Genomic DNA, 14,580 nt, shown 5'->3' with positions numbered 1-14,580 from the left:
GTGTGTGTGTGTGTGTGTGTGTGTGTGTGTGTGTGTGTGTGTGTGTGTGTGTGTGTGTGTGTGTGTGTGTGTGTGTGTGTGTGTGTGTGTGTGTGGAGTGCGGAGTGTACAAAATAGGGAATTATGTGATTCATGATAGATGCAGAGTAAGGAAGTCAGTAGAGACTAGAGTTGAAAAGAGTGCGCATAGATGGTATGAAAATGTGGGGTGATTGGACTGGAACAGAGTGGTGAAAAGGAAACAGTACATCTTAGCGAGTCTGAAGGTCGGAGGAGGCGTGGTAGTATAGATATAGTAACAGAGTAAAGGTATGGATGCTACTGAAGTTAGGGAACTGACAAGGGATCGTGCTGGAGGGATGAGTTTTGTGCATTGAAGTATATGACCAGAGTTTTGCACCCCATTTTAAACTGAATATTGTCGGAGTGACTGTCGGATAGATGGATGTGAAGCTACGTACGGAATATGTTTTGGCCGATCGGGTGAACTCAGGATGCGGGGGACTTAATGGTGAGTGAATGGATATGTGGCTCACTGAATTCGATGAACTTTAGATAACATCTCATTCTTCTGTTTAGCTCTCTGAACTCTACCTCACCTCACCGTGGGATAGGAAATGAGTTCTGGCTAATGATCGATAAAGTCGACATGTCATAGAAAGAATAAAACAATAAAAGTACTTAATCGGGTTGAAGAAGTATAAGAAACTGAAGACACATGGCTAAATTCTACGGATGTAGTGATAAATGTGTGTGTGTGTGTGTGTGTGTGTGTGTGTGTGTGTGTGTGTGTGTGTGTGTGTGTGTGTGTGTGTGTGAAGACGAAATGGAATCGAGGGAACACTTGATGGAGTGAGACTGCAAGGCTATGAAAGCGAAAAAGTAGCATTACAACGACTAATTCGAGAGAAAAGGACATCACGGAATGGAAAGGCAGACGCTACATGGTTATGAATGTAACTGTTGTGACTGGAAGACAAATGCAACATACCAAGTACCTTATAACGGAGTAAAAATAACGCTTCAGATGTGGCAAGGTGAGTGTGGAGATCAGGTGCTTGCTTTTAAAACGTATTCAATGAATGAAACATGTTGAGAATTGGAAGGATCATTGTGTAAAAACACTGAATGGTGTATAGTATAATAATTATATATAAAAAATGGATTTCAAGACACCTTACCAACTTGAGAAAGCTAATAGTTATTTTTATTTATTTTACAGGCTGTGTTTCAGAAGTAAAAAGAACACATGGGGCATTCTGGCTACCACTTGTAACTTACATATTGGGAATATCATATGAGATTTATTTTGGTCCCCATTGATGACTTACGTAATATACACTAAGAAATTTTAGTATATGATAATGTACAAGTAGTCACTTTATGATTAATATAAAACATGGTAAATAAAAATAGATCTGAAACGTTACATATTTCATGAAATTTTGACTGAGTCAGGCTGACAAAACATATAAAATGTTAGCTGTTAGGATTAATATTACTGAAGCTAGGGAATACAAATCTTATATGAAGAGTTGGACCTACCCAGAACCGTGGAACGAACATATGCTGGCCAAATAATAGTACTCTCCAGTAACATTTCTCTGTCATTGTGACGGTAGCGTGATTAGTCAAAATGTAATGGGCACCCCAAATCGCAGTAATGTTCAGATGCTTTGTTATCAGATCCTTGTAGATCGCTTTACCGAAGGATATACCCTAGGTTCGAGGGTCTAGCAGCATAACCAGAGTATTTATTAGAGGTAAAAATTTCATGAAAGCTATGGTAAGGTATGGAAAGCTGACTCACAGAACTTTTACATAGCAAGGGATCTGGTATGCACTTGTTTTTTCCAGGCACTGGAGGTCCAACGGCAGTGGCTACTCCATCACAAGATAGGGCGTTGGTCAATAGCACAACAGAGGGTTTTTTTTTAAGGTAAGATGTGTTCTAAAATTCCTCTCCCAGCTCAATCATTTGTTTCAATTCCCCTATGTTTTAGAAGTCTTCCACAGATTATATAAAACATCACTTCCAGTACATCTTTTGCTTTCATCCTCCTCCCTCATCCACAGCCTTTGAGGTCCACTGCAGGACAAGCCTATCCCTACCGAAGCAGGGACGATACAGCCAATGTATCTCTACCATGTGGCTTAGGTTGTCTGATAGAGACTGTACGTAGGGTGAGAAGTGCTTGTAAGTGTAATTGCAGTGTTGTAGTGGCTTTGGATGTGTGTGTAGTCTGCGAACCAAGTGTAATCGGCCCGCCTTAAGCTGAATGGGTGCAAGTATACTATCGTCGCGACGCGTGACTCTGAGGTTGTCATTATCGTGCTCTGGCAACCTACCATTCAAAAGTGCGTCTGATTTCGTGTATAATATGAGACGCATGTGATTCGTGTATAATATGTTCGTGTATAATAATATTCGTGTATAATATATTCGTGCATAATAATATCTATCTATCTATCTATTGCCAGACGCCTCAATCCCGTTTGGGGTGGCCACAAACAAATCGCCTCCAAGTCGCCGTGTCCCCCGCCATTTCACTGCCCTGCTCCCAACTCACACCCCCCTCTCTCATATACCTCTCCACCCCATCCCTCCATCTCATCCTCGGCCTCCCCCTCCCTCTTCCCCCCTCCACCTCACTCACATACACTCTCTTCGTCAGTCTTTCACCCTCCATCCTCTCCACATGGCCAAACCACCTCAGTGTGTTCCTCATAACGCTTCCTATCACATCCACATCCACACCACAACGCTCCTTTATATCCTCATTCGTCAGCCTGTCTCTCCATGTGACTCCACAGGCTCCTCTTAAATAACTCATTTCCACTGCTCTCACTCTTGACCTGTGTCCTTCCAACAACGTCCAAGCTTCACTTCCATACGTTAGAGTTGGTATCACAATACTGTCATGTAGTAACTTTTTCACTTCCATGCTCACTTCCCTGTTTCTTATCACTGCTTTCAAGGAACCAGCAACCTTTCTTCCCTGCTGTACTCTTTCAAGCTCTTCACCCTCCAAACCTGCATCCTTACTCATCACACTACCCAAGTACTTAAACGTACTCACATTTTCTAATTCCTCACCATCCAACCTCGCTGTACATTCACTGACTTCACCTCTCTCAAAGACCATCACTTTACTCTTCCCTACATTCACCTTTAGATTCCGTTTCTTACACACTCTCCCAAACTCATCCACCAAGCCTTGCAGCTCTACTTCGTCTTCACTCAACAACACAGTATCATCTGCAAACAACAGTACAGGGAGTTTCCAAACACTATCCTCTCTCACCAGGGCCACTCCAACATCCACTACCCTACCTTGTACCTCTTTTATTACCCCATCCATGTACAGATTGAACAACCATGGAGACATGACACATCCCTGTTTCAACCCAACTTTCAAAGAGAAAAATTCACTTAGTTCACCATCCACACGCACTGCAGCCTTCGCACCATCATACATACTCTTCACATCATTCAACAACTTTCCATCTACTCCATATATTCTTAACACTTTCCACGATCCTTGTCTATCCACCCTGTATATATGCTTTCTCCAAATCCATGAAAGCCGCATACAACTTCTTTCCCTTCTCTAGAAACTTTTCCACTAAAGATCTAAGAATGAATATCTGATCTACACAACCTCTTCCCTTCCTAAAGCCTCCCTGTTCTTCTGCAACTAATTTCTCTGTTCTTTCTCTAACTCTGTCAATAAGTATCCTACCATACACTTTTCCTATTATACTAAGAAGACAAATCCCCCTATGATTACCACACACTTCTTTTTCCCCTTTTCCTTTGTACAAGGGAATAATTATACCTGACTTCCAATCCTCTGGGACTCTACCTTCCTCCCAGGCCAATCTGCACATCTTCCACATCCATTCTACTACTATCTCTCCCCCATGCTTCAGCATTTCACCACACACTCCATCAATTCCTGGGGCTTTCCCCAATTTAACTTTCTTCATTGCTTCCACAACTTCTATCCTACTGATTTCTTCCTGTCTTCTCACCTCCCTCCTTCTCCCAGCCATTCCCCAGCCACTTATACTTGCATTACTTCCGTCCTGTATGTTCAACAATTCCTTAAAGTGTTCTCTCCATCTGCTCACTTTTTCTCCCTTCTCCCCTGCTAGCCTCGGACAAGGACTGACCAAACGATGACAACCAAGGACCGGACAAAGGACATTGTAATTGGAACCTGGAATGTAAGGGGAGCGAATGATGAGGTGAAAGAGAGAGAGATTGTCCAGGTGCTTGAGGATGCGAAAGTGGATGTATGTGGAATAACTGAAACAAAATGGAGAGGAGAAAGTGTGAGAGAATGGGAGTATGGATGGGGTATATGTGCAGGAGTAGGTGAGAATGAGAGGGCAAAGGAAGGAGTATGTATAGTTGTGAGTAAAAGGTGGAAGAGGAGCATAAGACAGTATGGATCAGTTGGGTCAGGGATTGTGTGGGTAAAGTTGAAAGTTGGAATACAAATGTGGGCGATTGTGTATGTGTATGCGCCAACGCAAGATCGTGCTAGAAGAGTGAGAGAAGAGTTCTGGACAAATGTAGAAGTGTGCATGGAAAAGTTTGGAAGGAATGAGAGAGTGTTTTTGATTGGTGATATGAATGGTAAAGTTGGGAATGTGAAGGTGGATGGAATAGTTGGTGAGTGGGGTGTGCCTGCTGAGATAGATGAGAATGGGAGTGCGTTAGTGGATATTTGTGCTGGGAGGGGGTTGGTGATAGCCAATACCCTCTTCAGGCACGAAATGATCCACAGGTATACATGGCGAGTGATGAGAAGGGTGGGTGGTGAACTGAATGAAAGGAAGGCAATGATTGATTATGTGTGTGTGGATGAAAGGATGCGAAGATGTGTAATGGATGCAAGAGTGTATAGAGGTTGGGGGAGTGGACTTTCTGACCACTACTTGGTGATGGCTAGAATTAAAGTTCAAGTAAGTTGGAGGAATAGAAGAAGGGAAAGACGAGAGAAAGGAGTAGTTGCAAGGAGAGTGGAAAGGTTACAAGAGGATGAGAAAAAGGCAGAGTATAAGAGAGAAGTGGAGGAACGATTGGGCAAATATGAATTGGAGCAGATAGGAGACGTGGAAGGTGTGTGTAGAATATTTACAGAAGAAATATGTGCAGCATGTGATGTGGTGTGTGGAAGGAAGAGAAGACGGAGGGGGGGTGCAAGGAACAGCGTGGTGGACTGAAGAGGTGAAACAGGCTGTGGCACAAAAGAAGAAGGCATACAATGAATGGATGAGAAATAGGGGCGTGGAAGAAGTTGAGAGGCGGAAGAGAGAGTTATATGTAGAAAGAAAGAGAGAGGTGAAAAGATTAGTAAGAGAGAGTAAGAATAGAGTGGATGAGGAATTTGGAAGAAATTTGAGTGTAAAGTGGAGGGACTGTAAGAAAATGTTCTGGAGAGAGGTGAAAAGAGTAAGACAGGGTGGAAGTGAAGTTAGCAGGGGAGTGAAAGATAAAAATGGTAGATTACTAGTGGAGAAGGGAGAAAAAGTGAGCAGATGGAGAGAACACTTTAAGGAATTGTTGAACGTAGAGGACGGAAGTAATGCAAGTATAAGTGGCTGGGGAATGGCTGGGAGAAGGAAGGAGGTGAGAAGACAGGAAGAAATCAGTAGGATAGAAGTTGTGGAAGCAATGAAGAAAGTTAAATCAGGGAAAGCCCCAGGAATTGATGGAGTGTGTGGTGAAATGCTGAAGCATGGGGGAGAGATAGTAGTAGAATGGATGTGGAAGATGTGCAGATTGGCCTGGGAGGAAGGTAGAGTCCCGGAGGATTGGAAGTCAGGTATAATTATTCTCTTGTACAAAGGAAAAGGGGAAAAAGAAGTGTGTGGTAACCATAGGGGGATTTGTCTTCTTAGTATAATAGGAAAAGTGTATGGTAGGATACTTATTGACAGAGTTAGAGAAAGAACAGAGAAATTAGTTGCAGAAGAACAGGGAGGCTTTAGGAAGGGAAGAGGTTGTGTAGATCAGATATTCATTCTCATATCTTTAGTGGAAAAGTTTCTAGAGAAGGGAAAGAAGTTGTATGCGGCTTTCATGGATTTGGAGAAAGCATATGACAGGGTGGATAGACATGGATTGTGGAAAGCGTTAAGAATATATGGAGTAGATGGAAAGTTGTTGAATGCTGTGAAGAGTATGTACGATGGTGCGAAGGCTGCAATGCGTGTGGATGGTGAACTAAGTGAATTTTTCTCTTTGAAGGTTGGGTTGAAACAGGGATGTGTCATGTCTCCATGGTTGTTCAATCTGTACATGGATGGGGTAATAAAAGAGGTACAAGGTAGGGTAGTGGATGTTGGAGTGGCCCTGGTGAGAGAGGATAGTGTTTGGAAACTCCCTGTACTGTTGTTTGCAGATGATACTGTGTTGTTGAGTGAAGACGAAGGGGAGCTGCAAGGCTTGGTGGATGAGTTTGAGAGAGTGTGTAAGAAACGGAATCTAAAGGTGAATGTAGGGAAGAGTAAAGTGATGGTCTTTGAGAGAGGTGAAGTCAGTGAATGTACAGCGAGGTTGGATGGTGAGGAATTGGAAAATGTGAGTACGTTTAAGTACTTGGGTAGTGTGATGAGTAAGGATGGAGGTTTGGAGGGTGAAGTGCTTGAAAGGGTACAGCAGGGAAGAAAGGTTGCTGGTTCCTTGAAAGCAGTGATAAGAAACAGGGAAGTGAGCATGGAAGTGAAAAAGTTACTACATGACAGTGTTGTGATACCAACTCTAACGTACGGAAGTGAAGCTTGGACGTTGTTGGAAGGACACAAGTCAAGAGTGAGAGCAGTGGAAATGAGTTATTTAAGAGGAGCCTGTGAAGTCACATGGAGAGACAGGCTGACGAATGAGGATATAAAGGAGCGTTGTGGTGTTGATGTGGATGCGATAGGAAGCGTTATGAGGAACACACTGAGGTGGTTTGGCCATGTGGAGAGGATGGAGGGTGAAAGACTGACAAAGAGAGTGTATGTGAGTGAGGTGGAGGGGGAAAGAGGGAGGGGGAGGCCGAGGATGAGATGAAGGGATGGGGTGGAGAGGTATATGAGAGAGGGGGGTGTGAGCTGGGAGCAGGGGAGTGAAATGGCGGGGGACAGGGCGACTTGGAGGCGATTTGTTTGTGGCCACCCCAAACGGGATTGAGGCGTCTGGCAATAGATAGATAGATAGACTCCCCTGCTAACTTCACTTCCACCCTGTTTTACTCTTTTCACCTCTTTCCAGAACATTTTCTTACAGTTCCTCCACTTTACACTCAAATTCCTTCCAAACTCCTCATCCACTCTCTTCTTACTCTCTCTTCCTAATCTTTTCACTTCTCTTTCTTTCTACATATAACGCTCACTTCCGCCTCTCAATTTCTTCCACGCTCCTATTTCTCATCCATTCATTGTATGCTTTCTTCTTTTGTGCCACAGCCTGTCTCACTTCAGTCCACCACGCTGTTCCTTGCACCCCCCCTCTGTCTTCTCTTCCTTCCACACACCATATCACATGCTGCACATTTTTCTTCTGTAAATATCCTACACACACCTTCCACGTCTCCCATCTGCTCCAATTCATATTTGCCCAATCGTTCCTCCACTTCTCTCTTATACTCTGCCTTTTTCTCATCATAATAATATGATTCGTGTATAATATGACATGAAATCGGACGCACTTTTGAATGGTAGGTTGCCAGGGTACGATAATGACAACCTCAGAGTCGTGCGCCGCGACTATAGTATGCGACACTGGTTCAACCACAGCACCCCTTGTGTCCGCCAAAGTAGCAAGTGGCTTTTACAACTCTGGCGGGAGGCGAAACCGAGCTCACCAGCGTGCTAAACGCACACTCTACCACTGTACCACGGAGGCTCCTTTGCTTTCGTACACACAAGTATTTATGTATATAGGTATGTAAACAACGCGTTAACACGCGATTCATAGATATGGCATCCACACAGGAAAAAACACGAATTATCTGGATCGCTTTCGAGTACACATTTTCTACGACGAACAAAGGCAGATTTCTCACTTCTCCCCCCCCCCCCCTGAAGATGTGACTACACGAAAACTCTTGAAACATTTCACATTTCCTCTTGGGGTGTGGCCATCAACATATGTATGTGTATAGGTGTGGAAGTATGTGTGTATGGATATATGTATGTAATCAGTTGCTGTTGATGTCTTACCTTGGGCTTGCTGGTAACAAAGCAGAGAGGCTCAGAAAAAAATTCATGCGTGAAGTCGACCACCTGTCCTCTGTCAGCTGTGATACTGAGGCTGAGGGAGAAGTCTTTTTTCCGATACTGTACGTCACCCACCACACCAGTAAAATTGCCAGGACTAGACTCGTATCCCCACGTTCCATCGGCTGGTTCAAAGACCTAAGTTTGAAAGAAGAAGAAGAACAAAGAAGGCTTATGATTGATGGTAGTATGCTCATTGTCTATCACAGACTCATACCTTCCCGGTCTTTGGACACGGATCCGCGTCCAACCTGAAAGTGTCCAACCAGATTTTTGAACTTGGATCCGCATCCAAAGAAACATTCACAATAAATCAGAAATTGCGTCTATCGTCCTGAAAGTTGGTCTGATATCAGCCTGACTGAATTTCCATTTCAATGACACTATTTTCACTCATGCGAAAATTCGAAGACGTGACCAAAAATGCTTAGAAAAAAAAAAAGGGTATAAACATTTTAATGTGCTCTTTCAGCGTATACGCGTCCTAACTACTCGTATTTCACTTATGCAGTATCACTTTTTTTTTTTCATCTTATTCTACAGTCTCAGCTTTCTGACGGTATAAAAACAAATCCACTAATCCAAATATTTGGGTGTGAAAAAATGATTGGAACAGAAAAAACACGAACAATAGGCAGGGAAGGATGGAGGAAGAGCATGAAGGAGAGAAAGCTGGAGAGTTCTACTAGCTGCAGGGGATCGGACCAGGAAAGTGTTAATGAAGCAAAATATATCTTATGTCAAATTATCTCTTGTATGTTATATAGACCTGTTTAATGAAAATACTTGGCATTAGTAACATGCTAGATTATTAATCCCTCTCAAACCGACGATTTTTTATTTCAGTCGTTTTACATGAGGGTTATATTTGGCTCACAATAGATGTTCAGAACAGGAGGCATTATATATGAACTTAGTTAATCTTTTTAGTACAAGATTTGAAACATGTTGCCTCCGATTCATAGCCCTGTCAGGTGAGTAATCGTTGAGCAAAATCGTTTATTAATATCTTTATTCATATTGTAATAAGTCTGTGGAGTGAAAAGGGTTAAGATGTAATGTGCAAAAGGAATTGCTAAAAAGCGGCAACAGATCTTCGAAGCCAGTGATAGTATGGTTCAAATGTCAAGACTAGCGATGGTCCAAATGTATGTTTTTCAACATTCCGAATGCAACTGCGAATGTGACCATTGATTTTCAATATTCGCGATTACGAATTCGAATGCGCATATTCTGTTTGATGACACAGAAACCTAAGTTATTCTTCTTCTTTTTTCTGTAAGAATAAATTTTATTGTATTTCAGCCATAGAAAACTGAGTAAACAAATTTCTATCAATTATTGTGTTACCAGGATGTGGGAAGTGGACCCAACTCTTACAATCTTACATTCATCCTCTGGGGATATCAGCACTCGCAGCCCACCTCTCGCCGAGGCAACACCTCCACTGCTGTTCCCGGCGGGACCAGCCCCCCTTAGCATCACCGAGGAGAGTTGGCCTGTTCCATCCATCAGGAGGGCGTCGGCCTAGGACCCGCCCACCCGGGGGTCGAGTGAGCTGTTTTCCTCCCTCCGCCCACCTGGACCAGGGCCTGCCCTCCCTACGACCGTGTCCGGGTCTCTCTCCTTGGTCTCCATCTGCTACGGGGCTGGGCGAGTCATTACCGCCCTTTTCCACCCAGGGCAAGGGGGTTGAGAGCAGCGGCGAGGCGTTTTCCACCTGCAGTTCTTCGTCGGCGCCTTCCACCTGGCGCCGCGCCTTTGTCCACCTCTGCACGTCCCGCCCTGCCCTCCACGATCATCTTTGTACTTGCCTGCCCTCCTTCTCACGGCCCTTTCCTGCCTTTGCTGCTTCCTCTGCCAGTCGTCGTGTCCCCCTTATGCTCTCTTTGGAGAGTCATCTCTGCCACTTCCCTGACGGGCTCTTGGTTTGCCCGTTCCCCACCACAGCTGTGGGGAAAATATTACAACACAACAAGGGGATATCAGACGCCTCCTGGACGAACTGCGAACTGACCCAGAACAGATCACTTCAGACAGGCATTCTCTCTCTCTCTCTCTCTCTCTCTCTCTCTCTCTCTCTCTCTCTCAGAAATTGTTGAAATTTAGAGTACTTTTCCTGGTTATGAGCTAAAAATCGGGAGATTACCCAATTTTTAATAAGAAATTCTGAAAATCTGTCATTAGGCAAAAAACTTGGAGAAATTCAGATTTTCCTGGGAATCTGGCAACACAGCATGATGCAGCAAGCAGCCCCAGCTAGCTTGGCACAGCTGCTTGGTTGGCAAAACGAGCCTACAACACTCATTGAACTCATGCTTTTTCTATAAACTTTATACTAAAGTTACATTATTAATATTCGCAAAATGCTTGCATGACAATATGCGAATTCTAATGCGAATGCGAACATTGAATAAAACAACCGAATATTTGCAAATGCAAAGGCGAATATTCGGATCATCACTAGTCTAGACTTGTGTCCGCATTTCGTCATTTAGGTCAAAGATTTAAGTATACAGCAACAAGGTTTAGAAATAAAGTTAGTGGCATAGAAGACTTTGTAACACCTCCTCTGGGATTTATTTGGAATATTACACCTTAGTAATCTTTTCCTATGATACTCCTGTGAAATGTGAAGAAGTCTTGCAGATATACAGACGATACAAGGACCGATAATGTATAAGATATGAAAGAGAAATCACTAAGGAGAGAGTGATATGAAGTTTTCTATGCCTGTTGGCTGCACGAGGGTCACTAAGGCAAACAGTTCTTGCTTAGTCACAATCTTCCCTTAGATTACGACCCATAGTAATCAATACTACATCCAGTCTCCATCTGTAGGCTACTATTGGGTGAACAGGGGCAAGGCGGAAAACAACATTTGGCTTAGAGTCGCAGCATGAAGAGAATCGAATTCGGGTTCTTCCATTTGTAGGCCGCTTGTAAAAAGAATAGAATGTGACAAACGTTTGAACTTCTTCACTGTGATAACTTAGCTTCGTTCTTCATAAAGAGAATTTCTAGTTGTAAATGCTTTAATTGATGCTATTTCAAACCTGTCTATTTCGAAAGTCCCCCTACATAAATAAGATCACCAGGGAGTAGCACGAGTGTAATGAAGATTTCATCAAACTGAATGGATCAGTGTTTCTAGGGAACGGTGACAAACTTGCAGGAGATGAATATGTTACAACATACCAATGTAGGTTAGACTTTGGGCATGAGCCAGGTAGGCTGTGGTCAACGTTTAAATAGCCTGTATCTCCTTTCGGTACACTTGATCAAGGTACTGTACTTCACGTCAAAGAGTGTGCAATCACAAACGATGACCATTTTAAAATTCCTATTGACCCTATTGAGGAGCAATAGTCCTGATCTAAGAGGATGCCATACATCGGTTGCCTGTCGCATTTTCAAATTATAGCTCATTTACTCATGGTGGACATTTGAATTCAAGAGCTGGTTTTTGTCCCTCGTCACTGATTGGCCAACGGTGTAAAGTGGAACATTCGTCCATGGACTTGCTTTAGACTGCCCTCATCAGGCTTTATGTTCAACTTTTATTATGTGTAGTTTTGCTGTGACACAAATTACATAATTTTACACCAGTAAAAAGAATGATTGTAAATAAAAATGATTTTTTTTTTTTCAAATTTAATCTGACTAAAACGAAATGAGATACAGCGAGCATAAGTTGATGAATAACTTAGAAACATTTTTGAAGCCCATAATAAAATACTGCTTTTTGATGGTGTTGTCAAGCATCTCGATTTCAAAATATTGTAATGACACGTTAGGTCATCGGTCTCATCTTTGCTGGGATTTACGTCCGTTCGCAGCTTGTTTTCTTAAGAGGCAAAATAAGAGAATATTGCGTTCTACATAGCACTCATTCATGACTGGCCTCATGTTCTAGTGTTCATCTCTTGCTATAGCACATCATTCATGAAGGAAAAAAGGCATTTAGGCCAAGTTTAAGTTACCAAAGCAAAGCCAGGGTAGATAAGGATCAGGTGATAAGCTGGCGTATGCTAGTCTTTATAGTTATGTATGGAAAAAGCTAGATTGTTTTATTCACGTTAAAAATGCGTTCTCATAAGAAAGAAATTAGAAAAACTTCTATACATAAACTTTTCAACCGAAGGAATGTTTCTTATTTTTCATGTTAGAGATGCGAGCAATAACACTATACTCCATCCAAAATCCTGTGTAAAACTGTTGCCTGGCAAGACTTGTCAGGAGATATATTATATTATCCACATTTCGATATTTCATTAGTGAGCCTTTAATAAATCAATGAATCTCTTAAAACTATCAATGATTTTATCCAAGTTATCTGTCAAGGAAGTAAGTAAGCTATCCCTGACAGCGTAGACGTAGGTCATTCTTTGGTAAATAATTCAGTTTCGTCATTTGCTGTATATTAATTAAACGCCAGGAATCTTTTGACTTTGAGGTTCTGTTTCATCAGATATACCAAGTTACCTGTAGCAGCGTAGGTCAAGAATCAGTATTATGTCGGCAGGCTTAAATACACATCAAGCAAAACAGAGCACTTAAAAATCATTGATATATAGTTAGATAGTAGATAGATTTGTGTGTGTGTGTGTGTGTGTGTGTGTGTGTGTGTGTGTGTGTGTGTGTTGGTGTCTACCAGTGGCGTATATAGGGGGGGGGCACTCGGCCATGGCCCCCCCCCTTTTGTCCCAGTAGGCCTACATATCTGCAGATCTAAATACATATACAAGTAATCAATGAATTCAGCCGTAAAAATAGGCTGCTTGATTTCAAATGATCAACTTTCACACGACTTTAGTAAGCTCTCTCTCTCTCTCTCTCTCTCTCTCTCTCTCTCTCTCTCTCTCTCTCTCTCTCTCTCTCTCTCTCTCAACTTCATTCATGCGAGTTATAGTTTAATTTGCTCAATGTTTCATATACAGTAATCTCTCTCTAAGTCATTAATGCTAGTTTTAGTTCAATTTTTTAAATGTTTCGTATAAAAATGAACATTGCAGCTTCCAGGAATGTAGGAATCAACAATTGCATATGATCTACCACTTTTTTTTATATATATACATACCGGGTACTGTAGAATTCCCTATTTAAATATTTTTCAAACAGTTCATTTTTGTTTCAGCCAAGATACTTAAACTTCTTTATAATGTTTTGCCACTGAATATCAAATAAGTGCAATGTATCCCTCCTGAGGCCTCAAAATGCCTCCAATAGTGCTTGATTTCCAAAAAATTTCCTGGGGCGGCTTACACCGCCCCCCCCAGACCCCCCCCCCGCTGTAGAGGCTCGCTTCGCTCGCCCCCCCCCCATAACAAATTCAGGATTCACCCCTGTGGCCCCCCCTTTTCCACGGACCTATATACGCCACTGGTGTCTACAGGTATTATGTACATCTCATAGATAGGCAATAATGTTTTTGCTAAGCACTTAAATACGTATTTGTTCACAGTCACAAAATCTATCTATCTATCTATTGCCAGACGCCTCAATCCCGTTTGGGGTGGCCACAAACAAATCGCCTCCAAGTCGCCCTGTCCCCTGCCATTTCACTCCCCTGCTCCCAACTCATACCCCCCTCTCTCATATACTTCTCCACCCCATCTCTCCATCTCATCCTCGGCCTCCCCCTCCCTCTTTCCCCCTCCACCTCACTCACATACACTCTCTTCGTCAGTCTTTCACCCTCCATCCTCTCTACATGGCCAAACCACCTCAGTGTGTTCCTCATAACGCTTCCTATCACATCCACATCAACACCACAACGCTCCTTTATATCCTCATTCGTCAGCCTGTCTCTCCATGTGACTCCACAGGCTCCTCTTAAATAACTCATTTCCACGGCTCTCACTCTTGACTTGTGTCCTTCCAACAATGTCCAAGCTTCACTTCCGTACGTTAGAGTTGGTATCACAATACTGTCATGTAGTAACTTTTTCACTTCCATGCTCACTTCCCTGTTTCTTATCACTCCTTTTAAAGAACCAGCAACCTTTCTTCCCTGCTGTACCCTTTCAAGCACTTCACCCTCCAAACCTCCATCCTTACTCATCACACTACCCAAGTACTTAAACGTACTCACATTTTCCAATTCCTCACCATCCAACCTCGCTGTACATTCACTGACTTCACCTCTCTCAAAGACCATCACTTTACTCTTCCCTACATTCACCTTTAGATTCCGTTTCTTACACACTCTCTCAAACTCATCCACCAAGCCTTGCAGCTCCCCTTCGTCTTCACTCAACAACACAGTATCATCTGCAAACAACAGTACAGGGAGTTTCCAAA

The 14,580-nt window shown here is 42.7% G+C and overlaps 1 protein-coding gene across 1 annotated transcript in view; it reads right to left on the bottom strand.

The window, feature by feature from the left end:
- LOC145415429 (ionotropic receptor 21a-like) overlaps positions 1-14,580 on the bottom strand; it is a 331,047-nt gene that overhangs the window by 158,245 nt on the left and 158,222 nt on the right. Inside the window, exon 10 of the mRNA XM_080284708.1 lies at positions 8,221-8,415. Within this exon, the coding sequence (XP_080140834.1) occupies positions 8,221-8,415 (195 nt within the window). The remainder of the gene's footprint in view (positions 1-8,220; positions 8,416-14,580) is intronic.

Source organism: Coenobita brevimanus, chromosome 102 (assembly GCF_032717465.1).
Source record: "Coenobita brevimanus isolate Jiangsu-jjx chromosome 102, ASM3271746v2, whole genome shotgun sequence".
Classification (NCBI taxonomy): Eukaryota; Metazoa; Arthropoda; class Malacostraca; order Decapoda; family Coenobitidae; genus Coenobita; species Coenobita brevimanus.
Note: the sequence above shows the minus strand (reverse complement) of the source record. Positions and strands in the feature narration are given on the sequence as shown.